This window comes from Haliotis asinina, chromosome 16 (assembly GCF_037392515.1).
Source record: "Haliotis asinina isolate JCU_RB_2024 chromosome 16, JCU_Hal_asi_v2, whole genome shotgun sequence".
Taxonomy (NCBI): domain Eukaryota; kingdom Metazoa; phylum Mollusca; class Gastropoda; order Lepetellida; family Haliotidae; genus Haliotis; species Haliotis asinina.
Genome location: NC_090295.1, coordinates 39,588,099 through 39,608,252, shown reverse-complemented (window position 1 = coordinate 39,608,252; position 20,154 = coordinate 39,588,099). Strand labels below are relative to the sequence as shown.

At 37.8% G+C, this 20,154-nt stretch overlaps 1 protein-coding gene across 2 annotated transcripts in view; it reads right to left on the bottom strand.

Moving 5' to 3' along the window:
• The window catches only part of LOC137267861 (tensin homolog), a 163,445-nt gene that overhangs the window by 97,912 nt on the left and 45,379 nt on the right, over positions 1-20,154 (bottom strand). For both annotated transcript variants that reach the window (XM_067802297.1, XM_067802298.1), the window contains exon 4: positions 13,533-13,679. In XM_067802297.1, the coding sequence (XP_067658398.1) occupies positions 13,533-13,679 (147 nt within the window). The remainder of the gene's footprint in view (positions 1-13,532; positions 13,680-20,154) is intronic.

Genomic DNA, 20,154 nt, shown 5'->3' with positions numbered 1-20,154 from the left:
CTCTTTCTAAAGATTTGTATCCGGAACCCAATGATGTAAATATGACACAAAGGCTGCCTGCCTTGGCAGGTATGTGATGCATTCCAAAGATGACAATTTATCCTTTGATCAGAAAATTGAACACAATCTATAAAGAAAGTAGGACTGCATGGTACTAACGGTATACCGGTATATCAAAATACGCTTTTCAAATGATATGTATTGCAATACCTTTTATGAGAAGCAGTATGTTATGTTATGCAAAAAATACAGACTACCATTCACAACATTTTCCTTCATCATTCATAGACAGAATGGCTTACTGTTATACCATAAATTGTATAAAAAGGAAAACGAATCCCTCACTATGCAACCTCCTTTTGAGATGGATGTTATCAGAGCCCTATCATACATGTTTAGGGACTTACGATGTTGTAAATGGGACTGACCTGCACAATTAGTGTCACTCACTGTCAAACAACTAAGTTCCGAAAACGTATCGCCACAGGGGTACCTGAATCGTCATATATTTCAGTAAACTTTGCTTGCCGATACACAGCCCTAGAAGAAACTATCAATGATAATCAACTCAAAATTGATGATACAATGATTGAGACCGGGTGGTTTATGAGAATTGTCAGGATATATACAAAGCAATTAATTCAAAGGTGCCCCCATAAAATAGATACTAAATAGAGCTCCTCCATATCAGATCAATATCTCCTGTATGTGTCATCCCCAATCTTTTCTGAAAACCTTCAGAAAACATACCTACCAGGCATTTTTAAGTTGAGATTAATGAGTTTAGCTTTACATCACATTCCAGAATATTCCAGGTAAATGGTGGTAGTCTCTAAATAAGAGTAAATAATCTTGTCTGGAACAGACAACCCAATGATCAACAGCATGAGCATCTATTTACAAAACTGGGACACAATGACATGTGTCAAACAAGTCAGCAAGTCTGACCACTTGATCTAATTAGTCATCTATCACAACAAGCATGGGTTACTGAATGAGCAGACAAATTAACCTTAACCACAGGCTAAGCCCCAATCCCATCCCCCTCCCACACACAAGGGAATGAAGTACAATATCAATACTACAGCTGTCATACCTGGTGTGAACAGAAACTCCTCACGTCATATGTAACCTTGTGGGAATCAGACCCAGGTTTTCTGTGTAACAGGGCAAAGCACAAACCACTCACCTAACCAAAACATGAATATCTTCCAACACTCATTCTGAAGTACTCATCGAAGAGTGAATAAATATATTTAGATAGATATCCAGGTTTATTAACAGAGTATATCTGGTAACCAGTCAAAACACACAGCCCTGTAATGTATTGATTTCACACAAACCTGCAGCAACTTGAACTAGCAAGAAAGTAACATCCAGACAGAATTGTGACACCAAACAATTGGGTCCGCCAGTAAGGCAAACAAAGTCTCCCTTACTTGTGCATTATTCATGAAACAAACAATATCACATTCTCACCACTTGTTGTGCTGTACCAACATCAACATGCTCCACTACTCGTTCACTTAAATAAAATATATCACCATGCTGATGACAACTGCTGGCTTTACCAATAGCTATGCACCAGTGGTTCTCAGTAATTTTCTCCTGTGAACATCACTACACTATGTATAGGCCAGGCTCCTGGATGTATGCATGTCACTAAACCTCTAAAAGAGATCGATATGTATGACATGATATCTCTTTCTGCTTGAGTGAGCTTAGACTTATTTATGGTTAACCAAATAAATGAGAATGGTTGATTAATGTACCCCTTTAAATAGTCAATACTGATTCAGTTAATGTAAGTATACACAAACAAAGAGACAATATATATCAGTCTTCCCCGACATAGAATTCTCTGTAAAGAATCAAACACAGCTTTCCATTTTCAAACTTGATGAAGGCATTGTTGTTCTGAAAATACATAACAGTTTTACAGAAAATCTGTCATAATTGTCTTGAATGGATGAACAGAGAGAGGTCAAACCTACACCCCTCCCACTTCGTGATGAATTATAACCCAAACTGATCAGATGTGGTCATAAGTAACAGACTGTCCTTAAAGGTACTACAAGTAGTTGTGCAGAGTTGCCTCCCTTTGGGCATATGAGGAACCACTGACTAAGGGTCTGATTTGCAGTTTGCCCCATTTCATGATAGGTAGTCCGCACATACTCATTGGTTTTCACCAAGGTGGTGAAAAATCTGGGTCCTTTATCACTTTGGCTTTTTTCCTATAACTAAGGGTGTGCTTGGAATATAAGTGGAATGTTATTATTTTAACCAACCCACAATTCCGGCAATCAACCTCAACCCCTGTCTTCAACTGTCATCCCAACAGCCATATCCAATAATAGCAACTAAACCCAAGTAACCATAACCAATCAAACCCAAACCAAGTAACCAAACTCAACCCCTGCAACCAATCTTAATCCATCCAATCAACTCCCATCCCGACAGCCAACTCCTATTAACAGCAGCAAACAACTGATAACCCAACAACCCTGCAAACAACAGTGACCCAAACAACCACAACACACAAACCAAGAACATAACAAGCCTACCTGTTCTAAGCATGAAGAACACAGACTTCAGTCTCCTGATAATACATCCCAAAACCAAATAAATCTGTTCAGCAGTAACGAGAAAAAGCAAAAATTGACTAATGCTTGGCATTAACCATGTTGATCACGTTGATAGGCTATCTCCATTGTTGTTTAATGGGCCATAAATTCAGTCTCATTGACAGCAACTATTTCCGTGTTCTCAGCCAAAATCTTTCACTGGGTAATATGACAGGCCAATGCAGGAATAGAAATGCTGCAAGAGGTAGATGCTATTTGGATAACATTGGTGCTGTTAAGGTCATTTTACAATCACTGATTATCATCTGTGTCACAGGGATACTTAACAACTTTAAAATGGGCAAGAATTTTAAACAGGTGTCAAGTGTCAACATAATTAGCGAAGTGGATTCGTTGGCTGGACTTGATTTCTGTGAATGTCACGTTCCACAAATACCTGGTGTTGAGACAATTAGTTGAATTTATATGAGAGGGATATCAATCTAAACTTCGTATCAAGAGTCAGCTACTTAATAAACAAGGAAGCACAATAATTCTTACTTAAAGCTATAAAATACTGGACTTAACAAGATGCCATTCACAAACATGAGAGCTAAATATTCCACTGTTCCGTCAAATCAAAAGGCAAGCACAAACTTAGTAATTATCACTTAATGTTTTCAGAGAGGGGAGAAAATAAGTACTCATTAGGTACATTTAAAATCATGTAGTCCACATTTTATGGTGTCACAAACATATATCATACGGCAAGGAACTTATCAAGTCAGTTTTACTCCCTGCTATAATGTCCTAAGCACCTTCACTTCCAGATGCTGGAATTATCCATCGTCTGTCCACACTCTGCTCAAATGTTTAATCCGTTTGACCACAGATGCAGCCATGGTATGGAGGCATTCACCATCCATTCTCCAGGTAAACACTATTATGGAGACTGACTGGGAATCAACCACTGGCCTTCCATTTTCAAGGCACACCCTAATTCCACAAGACCAAGGCAACAATAGCACCAACCTTATCAACAGACATACTGGACTCAAACTAAACTCAGGAGCATAATGTCATATGTCACGAATGGAAAATGTTTAATGTTTAATGATACATTATTTCTTTTAATGGCAGTAATGATTTCAACACATGACTTAAGGTGAAACTGATGACAGAAAAGTTTCCATATAGTTCAGACAATGATTTGACCCATACTGAGAAACAACTAATGATATTTTATACACTGCATCCCACTGTCCACCAATACCTGAGCACCACAGCCAGATATATGAGTCGTATTTCCCTACAGTCTGCTTCCTTACATCAGCTGGTGACATTCGGCGAAAGAAGAATTCTCGACGTGGACAGAAATATCAAGATTACAGAACTCATCACTGGGTCCTCCAGTGGTGGAAATGTCTTATTTGAACCAGAAATATCCCATCCTGTGTTATTGCTTTCTGGACCCAAATGTCAAGTTACAGAAAAATATATCAAAATATAAGCTAGGTTTGCTTGAAAACAAAAAGCATAAAAGTATAGGCAATTCTTGTCAGTTTGGAAAATATACTGCTAATTCTTTGCACAGTGGCTGAAATGTCTTTCAGATCAATACTTCAGATCAGTACTTCTCACTACAGTAAACTATGATTATTACAAAATCCACACATGTGAAGATCCCGGTCAGAAATGACATTCTTTAACCCAGACTTGTCATAAGAGGCGACTAACAGGATTGGGATTTACAGACTGCCAAGCTGCTGGAATAGTGCTGAGTGCAACACTAAACTCACTCACTCACTCACTCACTCACTCACTCACATGAAATCAAAGGGTCACTCATTTTAGTTTGGTATAGTCATAGTTCATTATACACATTTTGACAAAACTACAAGTGGCTGGGACCAAAATGAATGATGGTTTAATGTGTCAGTTCTGTGTAAGTTTATTCCTTACACATGTATGTTCCCAGTCTACTAGAGTCTAGGGTTTGAAGTGTCATGTTGTGGAGAAACTGATGGAAAAGACGACCACACAAACTAGAAAACAGGTAATCAGGTCACCACGACCTATATTCCATGCATGTGCAATCTCTGTACAAAATATCAAGCAATCTAATTCTCAGTTTCTTAAGATCCCACATTTTAGGCATAATCTACAGCATTAAAATGTGTACAAGGTAAATGCATGAATAACATCAAAGCTGAGCCACATAAACTGATTCATAATGATTCACGGTTCCTAAACACATGCTTAAAATCATACAATGTATTCTACTTTGACTCAGGGACTCCTTATAAATATGGAAATGTATTTTTGTTATTTTTATTTGACAACAGCTATAAAACTGACGAAAAGACTGATGGGGAATTTGTTAAATTGCTCAATTTCTCTTCTAAATGAACAAGTCTGCCATGTTCAAAATAAAACATGTGAAGGTCCTTGTCGTAATCCAGATCTTAAACACAAGGCCTTTTTTAAAATCCACAGTCCATCTGAAAAGGACTCAGACCAATCTTACAATCTGGGCATAGAAAAATCATTTCAATATCTTAGCCATGATTCGTTTTCAGTAGTTTCTAATGAGGATCTGTGTAAAACTGTAAACTGTGCCTGTTAAACCAATATGTGTTTGATTCGATTCAGACATTGGACCAGTTGCTAAAGAAGCCAATTGTGAACAGGCTGGTTCCCATGTTCTTGAGTAAATAAGGTCAAAGTGACCTACTTCCAAGCTGTGGTACCTGCAGTTCTGCAGTGTTGGCAAACATGATATAGTGTTGGCAGTGAGCATGGAGGGCTTCATCGCAGGTAATCCTACACATGTGCTCCTGTTTGTCAAGACAGTCACACTTACACGTCACATTAACCCTTGCAGCTTACACTGGCATTAAAGCAGTAGGTGAAACACCTCTATCCCTTGCAAAAGCTCAGTGTTAACAACTTCGAGCAAGATTACAACTGGTATTATACACTCAAATAATTCCAAATCTTGACAAAAAACTTTTCAATGAAACAAGTATAATCCCAGCCCTAGCACAAGTATGGTGCATAAAATGATCACACTTCATGTAACAGTGGGATTCAAACCCAGAATCAAATAGCCACTGGAACAGAACATGTTAACCTATTAGTAACATCAGGGGACATCATATTTTTTTCAGTGAGGCACTTACACCATTTATACACATAAACTTGTAGACTTGTAGCTGTATGTCTGAAAGAATGCTGATAAAATGTAAAACTTGAAATCATTCACTCACACCAATACAATTCACTACAGTTTTTTATTATGCAGCCAACAAAAAATTCAGGGCTGATGACACAGGCTTCGATGTTTGGTCACCTGTAGGTATAGCTGATGAATTCGGTTCTACATACCCCTAGGCAACACAAATAGTAACATCTCACCATACATTCCCTTCAGCAAATCAAATTAACTTCTTTGAGAGGCATTTAGAAGTTGTAGTAGTAAGGACGGATGACAATATACCAGGATGAGGAACTTCTCGAGATTGATGTTTCGATGCAGGTTCTAACACTGTTATCAAGCAGGTGATGAATAGCATGAGGAAGGGGAGCGTATGTACGAGTTAGAGGATGTTTGTACAGTTTGACTGGGACAGGAAGCCACACATAAACCTGAAGCTGACCAACACTGACAAAGACTCACTGATGGTAGTATTTTCCCATGACCTCTACGAGAGCCTTTAGGGTCAGTACATCTACAACTAAAGGATCACAGAGTCCAGAGGCCTACATCCCTGGTGCCAGGATGACTAATACAAGAATATCATTTTACTTATCTCTAAATGATTTGGCAGAGCAACTAAGCATGTGCATCTGTGGGAATCTTGGAGTACCCACAGGCCTGAGATTAACATGGGAGGAGGGATGGTGGGTGCTAATCATTAAAATACTATATGAGTGTTAAGTGCAGTTCATGACCCACAATATACAGAGCTGTGATTATGGTTTACAGCAAATGATTTTTCCCTTTCGTCCATTTTCTACATTTATCAATCATGTGATGCATACTTTACAAAAGCTGTTTGTAAATATCCTTCTACCAAAACAATCATTTTTTATCTGTCTTTAAATGTTTCCGTTATGCAATTGTTGCTGTATATACATATTTGTTTCAGATTTGTTCATCAAATGCCAGCTTATGTTTAAGTTCCAAATTGGATGACAGAAATATTTTTCAGTATAACGTTAAGTCCACAAACAGCAGCAAAGCATTAAACAAAGGGATAATACTGTTACATTACCATGGGATATATTTATCCTTGATAAAGTGTACAGTTTGTAGAATGTACTCTTACAAAACCAATAATTAATGCTTTGACCATTATAGTTTGTGCTCTTTTTCGACCATTTAATCAAGGTAAATACCATTAGCACTTGTGCAAAGCAAGCCGTATCTGATTTGGAAATGGATCACAATGGTGTCTATTTCACAACATATCAATATTTCACAGGTCATTTCAACATGGCAGGCAGCTTTGTTCCTTCATTTGAGTGAGTGAGTGAGTGAGTGAGTGAGTGAGTGAGTGAGCCAATAAGCACTGTTGTCTGTTATGGTCACTGCAGTCTGTAAATATACAAGATGGGACAGGAGTGTGACAATCACAAGTTTGTTAAAAGTGTCATTGTTATTAAACTCATGTTGGTCAGTCAGTAAGAGCCAGATATTACCAAACAATCCAGTGTTTGTTACTATGAACAACTATCTTCAACCTACCCCAACCCTCTGATCAGTAAGTCACCTCATACAACAAGCATGGGTTGCTGGTGACCAGTTACCACCTAGACCCCTTCAAGGACAACATAAACCATCCAAGCCATAAACTTTAATCAAACAGTCCTCGTTCAGTCGGTTCTGAAAAGTATTGGTACTGGGGGTATTCTGACCTAGAGTCACACAGGGACATTAATATTTGACACTACCTTTGTACCAATCAAAACTGGGCACCAACCATGGAACATGTCATATGTGGGACAAATTCTTCAGTAACATAACATCTATATGCAAATAAATTTCAGAGGTAGAATGACTGTGTTTAAAAAAACTGCACATAAACCACCACTGAAATGAGCACCACAGGCTACTTAAAACATGTACATGCTAAGACAAAAATATATTTTGATTACATTAGCCACCTATACTTAAAAAAAGAGGTTTATGACCACTAGAAAGTTGCATACTGGTTGATTTAATCGTTGATAACAAGTCAAATTAACTAAAGTAATATGAAAGAAATCAGGGAGACCTGAACGAATATTTGTAGCAGCTTTCAAAATGGTACACCACAACAATCATTTTATCGAGTACACTTACTAGTTCAAAGTCAGAGGCTAGTGCAACGTCTTCTGGGTTAGTGACAGATCACACTCAAGGTAGGCTACAATGAATGAGTGAGTTGAGTTTTATGCCACACTCAGCAATATTCCAGCTATACGGCAGCAGTCGGTAAATAATCGAGTCTGGACCAGAAAATCCAGTGATCAACAACCAAGTCAGTGAGCTTGACCACCCGATCCCATAAGACGCCTTTTACAACAAGCATAGTCACCTTTTATGGCAAGCATGGGTTGCTGAAGGCCTATTCTACCCCGGACCTTCACGGGTCAGACATACAATGAAGGTTATGATGGATCCTGGAAAAGAAGTGGTGGACACTTTGAGGTTGTAACACAAATACAATATACCTACCATCATGGTCCATCAAAGAATCCAGGAAATAAGCAGTTTGGTGTGAGCTGATGCAATATATATATATATATAATTCCCTAACAGACGGAAGGGTGAGTACTAATCTCTCAAGTACAGAGTCAGCAAGTGTAGACAGATGAACTATGTACCTATACCCTTTATATTCCAGTACTCACCACTCCTGCTGATATACAGCACAATAACACCCATTGCCCAGTGTATATACACAATGTTGCATTGCTCAGATGGATGGAACAATGTGTTAAGGCTACTGAGCGGGAATATAACAATGTCAAGTATGATTTAAAGTTCTTGTTGAATGCAACAAGCTGTAAAGATGCTTCTGTTCAGGTGAATAAGTATTTGAACGGGCGTTGTATAATAATTGGGTGGGAGTAGATGACACATTGTATTTGTGGCCTGTATATGACGGTATTGATTGAACAGTAAGTAGAAATATGACACATAGTATAACAAGAAAGTGACAGGTGGAAGGAAGTCACTTTCTTGTAGTTTTTCATGACATCATCAAATCAATACTTTTGTACTGGAGTTGTCTCCTGAGTTTGGAGAAGCTAAAAGTGTAAGAATTGTTTATGATGTACAAGAGTTCTGAAAGTCTTCATTTATTTTTGTTTGCTGCTTACTTAATGCAATACTTAACGTATCCAGTGATATTTCTGTCATGAACTGTAAAGAACTGAGTTTGCACGGAAGAATCCAGTGTTTGATAATGTAAACAATGATCATCACCATCAGGGTTTGATTACATACAATCAATCAAGGGACTTAGTCAGACCTCCTAATCCATCACAACATTCCTCTGGGTCATATATGGGTACTGGGAATATATTTTAGAATGGCATCTCCAAGGGCCTGGTGATTCAAATGCAGAATTCTGTACCCAATGCTTGTCAAAGACCTTATTCAAATGAACTGGAAAGCAACAATCTGGATCTGACTGAATATATATCAGACTCAACAAGAACTTTCGCTCATGCCTTGAACAGTGACCTGTTTGGCCAGGATTTGACAAATTTCAAACATTGAACTACAACATCTATAATCTCCACCCATCCTGGTGTTCTTGACAAGGGGAGTTGTCTTCTCTTGACAGGTTCCATAATGGTTCTGCTACAGAATGCTGGATATTGCAAAACCTCAATTTATTTTTATTATCAAGATCAATGAGCTCATATATGGAAAACAACCATTTCCAATAACATCTCCAACATCAAAACTTTTTCATGCTTAATAAAAAAAAAACATGGTCAGATATGATATGGAAAATATTATTCATGAGCCAGTTGGTTTGATGCAGAGATTGATTATGGTTATATTGTTGATAAACTGGTAGAGTCATAGGAGGGGAATGCAGTGGAAACTAAACAGTGCTCAAAAACTCATTTATCATTTTTCATCTAAACCAGCAGCAGCACAGTCAATGTTACGCTTGTTATCCAACACAATAATCTGCAATACTAATGTCTCTCCAGACCAGAGATTGATATTGTGAACAGCAACTCAAGCCCTCAAGACATAATGACTAATTATGAATCAAATCACCATAACTGAAGACCTGATACATTTGGTTCCCTTAATTCAAACAAATGTTTGATTCTACTAATAACACAATTTGAAAATTAAGTTTCTATCCATACATCATGACATTATATATCTAGGCAGGATCAATTTTATTTCTTGTTTTATGGATCTGTCACAGTATAAGAAAAAAAGAAATGAACTTTCCCCCTACAAAAAATAAACTCCTGAATAAATAAATCCTAAACATAAAAAATGTAAACTTATAAAAACTTTTTTTTAAATTGTTTTTGTCCCATATACACATCATAAATTGCTAGAAGCAGAGTATTCAAATATTGAAAAGAATATTACTTTGACTGGTGTTTTTTTTCTTTACTTATTTTTTCCCCTCTTGCCTTTAGGTTTTCTGAGGACAAACATCTGTAAAACAAGAAATAAATTTGGTCTGGCCTTATCAGTATATTGATACGACGCTATACAACATTCCACTTCATGTTTTTTATGATAGCCCTTGATGTTGTCAAAATTCAGTTGAGGAAACACTTCAAGTTAAATTCAACTTCAGACACGTTAAAATTAGGCAACAAACATGAAATAAATGTTTGTGAATCCTATTCCCCACTGTAAAACAGCTATACACAGGAAATGATTATTTAAATGACAATCCTGTTTAAAGGCTGACAAACAACATCACTGAATTCAAATTAACATAGTTCAAATTGATTTCATTAAAACATCTTTAAATAAACTCAAACCATTGTTTGCAACAATTATCCAAGTTTACAGAGAGTGGGCTAACTTATTTGTTCATAGGTGTTGTGTTAACCTAGCTCTGCAAACGTACAGAGCCTAGAGTATTTACCTGTCCATATATTTTACCAATACCTCACAAATGAGGTGTTCTCATCAGCAACCACTCCTGCAGTAACAGGTGGACTCCTACTAGAGTGTGGGAACATTAAAAAGGCTCTGAATGCACTGTAATCTCATGAGTAATTTGATAGTCAATATATGGAATAGGCAAGTGTTTGACAAATGGCTACGATGCTATAGTAGTGTTATAAGTTGAGGTCCTGGGCACTGTTTCAAAATATCATCGAGACACTGCCAGTATTAACTAAACGAAAAGCAAATCACTAAAACTGCCCTTTAATCCAGGACTGTAGCCATTCATAATAATCATAAACAAATGGACAAAACCATTTTAATGACCTTATGAAGTCTCTACTAAAATCAAAATCCACTGTACAACCTCCCAACTTTTACACATGCATGTGGTTATAGATCAAGTATAATGTCTGTAATTATTAGAAAACTTGCCGCTTGGTTATGATGTTTATGCCTATATTAGCACTCACCACAAACACTTGCATAGGCATGTCAATTGTTCCCCATCATTTGTTTGAAATATAATTTTGTGAAATATGTCTCTGTCTGCACATGATAGCAAACTGTACTTGTATTTTGAACCCATTATTTAAAAGTGGGTGCCTCAGACCTTTGTGTCTGCATACATCTTCGTGATCAATGTGAAAATGTTAACACTGCCTTATCATGTGACTCCAGGTTTACACTTACAATCAGTTGTTTTCCTTGTTAATTTGTTGCTTGGGCCAATATTATTACTCAAATATTCTTGAAAAAGTTCCTGTTTATGTTTACCTTGCCTTGGAGGCGTGTCTGCAAGGTTTGGCACATGTGGCCATGCATGCTGATGCAGTGTTATGCTGCTGAACGGCACCAATACTGACCCTGCACCTCTAGCTTGGGATTTGGTCTATTGCCAGGCAAGAGTGGGTAAGTCGGGTGAAAAACCCATCTGAACAGCATTATAGTCAAATAACAGGGTCAGTTTAATTTGAGGTGAAAAATGTTTTAGGTGACAATACCGTTACCAAGAATCCAATAAACAACAAAAATGATTAATGCATAAGCTGAGACTCCAGTGAAGGAGTAAGTTCAGATAAATACAACTTGAAACAGTTCTGGGCCAAGATTTCCGTAGCTCTCTTAGCGCTAAGATGGTCGTAAGTTAATGTTAATGTATGGCACTTACGACTATCTTAGCACTAAGAGAGCTTAAAAAATCTAGCAGCAGATAAATATCCCATCATTTATCTTGACGTCAGTACCATAATTCTATCCCCTATCAGCATTACAAAATATACAAAAAAGCCAATGGCTATCACTTGATGGCAAAAGACTCTTCTTTAGTTTATATCCTGCTATGAACAAAATCAACCATGGCCATTGGTAAAACACCATGAGACTCAGAAATCAAAACAATACTTTCAAAATCATACAGACTTTCCATCCTTCAAATGACACATTTGTCACCTATCAATGACTCCTAATTGTACAAATTGAAGTAGTCCTCATTCATTGCAACATTTAAGCATTATCATTCAGATCAATGCTTCAACTCTGCTACAAATTTAACAGGATACTATTGACAGAAAAAGCGAAAATGGACAACAGTTATGTCTTTTTCAAGTGAGACCAGCTTAAAACATCTGAACTAATTTCTAAAAAATGATATTTAAGCATGTATGTCATTCATAGAATCTTACCTTGCTCTGAGTGTCAGTCTAAAAGGATAACTCATGCACATGCTAGCTCTATCCCAGCTTCAACTCTTAATATCCAAGATACATCCCAGCTTTAACTTTTAATATCCAGGACACAGCTACTGTTCTAGGGGTCTATTCCATCCACTCTGAGTATGGTTTGATGATACATATTCAGCTCTAATAACCAGGATACAAAGACTGTTGTTAGGAGATCAGTATCAACTACACTGAGTTGTTTGATGGTATATATCACAGCAGTATAGGCACAGGTATCTTGTGTCTTCACGTGAGCTTGTTTTCACATACCGACTCACACCGTATTGCTTGTTTTGGTTAGTGGATTACTAAGTATTTGCTGATCTGACCAGCTTCTTGGTACAGACAGGGAATCAATTAGCAACATCGTGGACAATGAGGTCATGTGGGGAAAATACAGATGGAAAGCTGTGGGTTTATGTCTTAGAGGAACTTCTGAACCTTTGATGCTGGTCCGTATGCTGAATGTAAATGTACAGAATTAAGTGATCACGGACAGATCTCAGTCTGAAGCAAACGCTTCAAACTCTACTAGTCCACAATCACCCTTTGTCATGTTTCAAGATGATTACAACTGAAGTTTTTATTTTTTTTATTGACAACTTTCAAGGAGCATTTCAAAGAGCATTCAAAGCCTTTAACATTCAAAAGACCATCTTTTATGCTGCATGAAAGCCCAAAGTGACTGAGCCAAATTTGAAAAGCAAAATCAGTCATCCATGTATATTACTCCATGAGTATGAGAAATTTTGTCCAGAGTCAGGAATGAAGGTGACTTCACATCCAGTAAAAAGTTACAGTGATCACAGTTTATGACTCACCGATAATCCAGGAAAATGACTACAAGGTGATGAACAAAGAGGTTCACCCCTTCATATCTGCCCCTTTAACTCAGAAGTTTACAACCTGACATGTCTGACTCCCATCACATCAGGGTGCCTAACAGTATTCAGAATCCATCTTGATTTGAGATCTTATGTTGAAGGTGGAACTGATTTATGGGGACATTAGGTTTTAGAGGATCGGTGGAAATAACCTGCTGCGAAAAAAATGAATACAAAATCTGAAATATATCTGAAGGAAAGCACTGACCTCTTCGGAGTTGTTGGTGCAGAATGCATGGCAGTATTGGATGTTGATCTGTCCTTTAGGTTCTCGAGCAAGGAAAGAAAACTGGCAGTAGTCTGGGTCACAAGTTGCGTATGATATCCGTTTTAACGCATGTGCCATATACACACTCTGCAACAAAACAAACAGTATTAGACAGTAGAAGAGTGAGCTGGTTGCCCATATGAATATGCAGTGGCCATAAGTTTTCTCAGTCACATGATCGGATTTGAACGACAGACCTTCTGATCTGAAGCAAATGATCACATGACTGAAAACACCAGCAAGCTGACAAGGTAAGGATGTCTTCTATGGGATGACTCCATGCCCTGCTACAAATACACTTACTGTCTGGACCTGACAAGCCAGTGGTTTTCCATAACCTCCTCCTCAGTGGTACACATCAGTCACTGAGTCTGATCACCAAAGTAAGCATAGTTGTTCCCATAAATACACATATGGTTAAGACCTGTAATTGTGTTGATGACAAGCATTAAAGCCTTTCAGAGTCTGGGCTAGTGATTGATATCATGAAAAACATACCACACAATTGGGAAAAAATATCACACAAAAAACAAAGTCACCAATTCTCACTGAAGACTTCAAGAATCCTGTGGTCTCTATGACCTATTTAACTGCTACCACAAATCACACAACCTGACTGGGTTTCCCAGCAATCCTTCTGCTGCTTGAGCAATCTGACTGTCAATATGATCAAATTTAGATTTACTACAGGGAATAATCAAGACAATTATTACATACTGAAATAGATTTACAGAAGTGAGCACCATTTCTTTGTTAATATCCATGACATGCATGGACTTTGGGGCATTTTTTTAAAGTCTGCAATAACAAGATTTAATGGTCATTGGATCACAGCCTAGTGGCAGTGGTGAATCTCTGTACAAACATGACTGCAACCTGGCAATGAGAATGCAACCATCCAATGGTAATCCTACATGGGGACTAAGACTGTACAGCACAGGTCCCTGATAGGCCATTTAACATAAACCCAAGCCATAACCACCATGGTCAGACCCAATCTTTAAGTAAGGTTTTATGCTGCTTTTAGCAATATTCTAGCAACATTACATTGAGGTACCCCAGAAATGAGTTTCACTCATAGCACAAATGTGGAGAATCGAACCTGGACCTTTGTGACTAGACAATGCTTAACCACTATACTGCCCTACCTTCTGACCAATCTTTCAAATTCATTGGGTTCTGAGTTGTTTGAGGACTTGGGAAGGTGGATTAGCCTAGTGGTTAAAGCAATCGCTCATGGTGCCAAAGATCCAGGTTCGATTTTCCAAATGGGTACAATGTGTGAAGTTCATTTTTGGTGTTCCCTGCCATGATGTTGCTGGAATGTTGTTACAAGCTGCAAAAAACCAAACTCAGTCAGTCGGTCAGTTTATGAGGAATTCTACAGTATTTCACTCCAGCAAACGCTAAATCTTTATCCTTTCATATTAGGACAATGATAACAACCCTTCCTTAATTTCCAACACGATATAACCATTCAGTAGTCCCTGCTTGCTCAATCTGTAACTCTAAAACATCAACACCTCTGTTCCGCTCCTAAACCACCTGCTGACCTACTTGCCAAACGACCAAGAACCGGAATGAAATTTACATTTTCTCATTTCTACACCCTTCCAAAATTTCACAGCTACACATAGCCATGGACAGCTGAGTGACACACAAATCCAGCAATTTTTATGGATTAATGAGCCATTCTAGAAAAAATTATTCACCTGTACATAATTTCATCTCCTGGGGCAGTGATAGCATCTACTGAGTGACAAGCCCTATCTAGATAACACCTTATATGGTTGTTGATCGATCCTATGGGGACTATGATGTCTCCATTATTGTGGGAGATCGTTTTGAGTGTTTATCCTGTTCATACACTTCCCACAGAAAATCTCCTCATAATCTTGAAGATCTTCCCCTAAGATAGAGTTTGATCGGAATGACATTATGCTTTTGTCTTGTCTCGCTTGACCTACTTTGCGCAGTGATATAAAGCTAACAACTTTTATATTCATTAAGGCCTTAAACCTTTCAGGGTCCTATAGCCTTTCCTTTGAGGGGCTTCTCTGTATGTCAACTCAGTCAATCCTGACATTAATGTTACCTTTAGCAAGGCGTACTTCGGGGTTCATGAAAAAATGGATACTCTAGACATCACATCTTCCTTGTCACCTTGCATGGACATTACCGAGATGTCAAGCCAACAGACTAACATCTAGGCTCTGAATGAACACATTTTACAGAAAACAAACAGTTCCTTAACAATAAACATAAAATATGATGAAAAGGAACCTAGAATTTTGCTAAATGGTGGAAATCTAGTTGTGTAACATACTCTAGACTTGCATGCTCCTTTTGATATATTTGTTTCAGGGTCTGTATGACAGGCTAGTAGGTTACCTGCCTGTCCGCATGCTGCAGTCATCATGATATGCCGTATCTCCTGCCTTGCAATTCACAAATGGAGCTTGACTACTAATAGGCAAAGCTTACTGCCATCATGTACCTTCCGTTTATGGAAGAGAAAAATATTGAAGTTTCATAGCCTTGGATCACCCAAATCATCAAAGACACTTGATATGTATTGTAAATTTCATCACGACATAAGTAAAGGTCCTGGATTTCTGCACCAGTGGAAGTCCATTTTGACATTATGAATAAGAAATAAAAAAGAATCTAAATATCCCAAATCATCACATGACACCTGTCTGCCCTTAGACTGGTTTGTATCACAGATTATAACAAGAAATATTACACCATATGGAGAACTGATGACTTGTGTCAACCAAGTCAGCGAGCCTGTCCACCCAATCCTGTTAGTCACCTCTTACGACAAGCATGAGTCCCAGTTATAGAAACAGAAAACAGACAGTTGAATGGGTACGCCAATCAGGTATCACATAATAATGTCACACAGATAAGAAAGGATGGCTAAAAACTTTACATTTCCACTTCATGTTGGTACAGTGAGAGTGAGTAAGTGAGTAAGTGAGTTTGGTGGATGTTCTAACAAATAGTAATAGTATTTCAATTCATATCACTGTATGTCAGCTTATTGTGGTAGGTGAAACCAAAGTGATGAAGGCTCCAGACATTGTCCACCTTGGTACGGTGCAGAGAAGCCTTAGAAATAACCAGGGTGAATCAGGATTAGAACCAGCTGTCACAGGCTTCTGGCAAGGGCAAAGGATAAAAGTTAGCCCAAAGAAAGTGACGCCTTTGACAATAGGGCACCTTTCAGAGCACAATCTCACAGAAGTAAGAAAACAGAGGTGCAAACAAGTATATCAGACATATTCAATCACACATACAAATCCTTACTAACATTAATGTGGCACATAACATTCAAGAAAGAGTCACTCACAGATGAAACAGCCTCTTCACAGCCACTTCACAACTTCTCAACAATGGTACAAAGAACTTGCACCTACTCACATGAACCTAACACACAGCACTGATATGATGAAAACATTAAATGAAATCAGTGTGTGATTATCACAGACACTTGAGTGATTCACAAAGAAGAGACACACGACATGTGCTCCCTGATCAAAGACATAACGCTTGAGTGAGCAATGTAACGCAACAAGGCTGGCTGCTGGGATATTGTCTGTTCTGCCCATGCAACACAGCCCAGGGCAAACTGGTGTTGATCTCCGTACTGGAGGAATGCACAACATCCAAGATAGAAATACAGGAAATGGCCAGGCGTGGGACATAGAGAATAATCTATATAACAAGGAACATTTACACAGTGTGAAATTAATTTAGAAAGCTGCAAGTGGAATAAACTATTTATACAGAATCAACAGATAATCCATATTGTGGCTTAAAGAAGTGTGTTAAATTGATTCAAATAGTATCGTCTATAAGAAAATAAGAATATTTTAAGGTTGAGTTGACTTGAAGAAAAATGAAATAGGCAACAAGAAAGGATTGGCAGAAACACAGGTGTTTGTACCTGTACCTTGCACTGTGGATGTCTAATTCAGTTGAAGCCTGAAGCACTGAAAACCATCTACATAACTAACTGTTAAATAAGGATGGTCTACAAGAAACTGTTCAGAATTTTTCTGTTCTATCCAACATGACAAGACCAACAGGCATGCAAAGCTAGGAGGAGATTTTCCCTCAGGGAAATGTTATGTGAGACTAGGAGGGTCACTGAATGTGTTCATTACTACTTGCTTGAAAAGTATTTCGCTTTTGTCAAGGCAGTTCAGCTGATGTGGGAGTAAGAATACAAAGATGCAGGTCAAAGCTGTTCACCTATTTTGTGAAACCAGAATTCGATGTCTGGTGCTGACAGACAAAAAAATGAATGAGTTTGTTTAGTTTTATGCTGCTTTTAGCAATATTCCAGCAATATTATGGTGGGGGACACTGGAAAGGGCACACAATGTATACGTACCCATGCTCAGAATCATCCTATTCTTTAGCATGATGAATAAATGCTTTAAGTTTAACTTGTAGGCTACCCTAAAAAACGATCTAAAAAAATGCTGTGTATATGATTAAACCAATAATCAGAAGTTCCATGCAAGTACAAGGGAGGTAACCCTGACAGGGAATTGCGGTGCCTTCAGACTACTACACAAAGTCACACTTCACAGGAGGCTATTCTCAATTAGAAAGCCTACAAGGATCCTAACACTGGAAAATATTCCTTTAACTTGATCTATGTTGTAAATGATAATGTTATCACAACAAAGACTGTCATGACCAATAATCTCAACAACACTATTGTCATAGAATTCAGAACTAATTTTTGCTTTAAAAAAAGATACTTCTTCAATGATTGAAGACATGTTGAACCTCTGCCTACGGTTAGTCACTGTGTTATGTTGTCGCAATTTAAATTGGAAATGTCAAATTTTAACTGCTTGTTCGACTGCAGATTTCACATAAATCAGATCCATGGCTGCCATTGTAACTAAGCTTTTGTCTGATGCTTTTCACTGATAACAGTATGGTACTGGCAGGTTTGACAAATGACCTACTCAAGAAATACAGTTCCTTCACCTCTAATGTCAAATGAGCTACTGCCATTAAACATTAATGAATTTAAGCCTTGTTTACAGTCAATATCACTGGTCACCAAGATTGGTATGTTGTCAATGAACAATACAACTGGTATGGACTTTTTCACTCACTGGTCAGTCAAAGCTGAGTTGCCAATCCAAAATTAAAGCAATTTATGGTTAAAACTAGACATATGTGGGGATTTAGATTGACTACTGTATTTAAGGATCCCTTGGGCTTGTGTGCTGGTATATTTTCAAGGGTCCTGGACTAACAAAGGTAGTCCCAGACATTTTCTATCATTGCTAATACTATGTTGTGATATTGTTGTAATTCAGGTACTATATTGTATTGTGTATCATGATCATCACATTGTTACAGCAATTAAATTGGCTGGTAGCAGAAAGAATGATAATTTCTTGTTATTCAACACAAGTTTTTATAAGACTTATTTGGACTATTCCTGGACTGGATGCGCTAATCAATTTTGATACGTCCGTGCTCATTTTTCTAAATGGAGTCAAAAAATACACTTCACAATGTTGTCAAAAGACACTGGGTTTTTTTCCTGTGCAAATTTTAAGTAAATATATAAATTAGATATTTATTGTGTTTAATTGTTATAATACAAGTTACTATGTTTTTTTCGTAAATGCAGTATACACAGTTGAAGCTGTCTAAACCGGCACTCATAGGGACTGACAAAATAATCCGGTTTAGCCAAGGTGCCAGATTGTAGAGCTGATGATAAAAGTACAAGTCATGAATGGGACTGAGATTTTACGCCAGTGTTGACAACTTGCAAGATTGGACAGATGCCGGTTTTGACAGCTTCCACTATATTTAATTTGTACAAATTTAGTGACAGGTTTGCCAGGGTATTGCTTTTAGCCCCTAGTATCTGTTCATGTTATGGACAAAAGATTAAATTTGTTTACCATATATTCTACAGTTTGCAAAAATAATGAGAGGACAATGCAACTACTATTGTCACCATATAAGTTCCTTGTATACAAAAACAAGGTAAACCTCTCAAACCACTTCTAATATGTTTAAAACTATCCTTCACTGTATTTCACATTTGACCTTTCAAGACAAGCAATCCTACCTTGCGCAGTAGCCCTTCTCCCTTTAATCCTCTTCACAGAAATCCATAGACTTACCCTGGACTGGTCTAGACATGGGGCCGTCTACCTGGGCATGCTGCACTTTCATGCTCCAAAAATTTCCTCTCACAAACTTGTGAATGAAATGCTTGCATCACACTCCAGTGAACAAAGTCACACGGACCTGTCACCTCGACTTACTCACAATTTATACCTACTGAACCCTTTTATCTTTTGAAACAATCAGTCTTTTTCAAAAGGGTACACAACCTTCAACAGATCCAAGCCTGATCCCTAAGTTTAAGGGGTAGCACAATTTTAAACATTTTCCACAAGAAACTTCTGTTTAAAGCTCTACCATGTTACTTCCAATTACATCTTGATGTATGAATTGAATAGTACCCTAGGTTTGATGTCTTATATGAATATTTGTGCCTATTTAA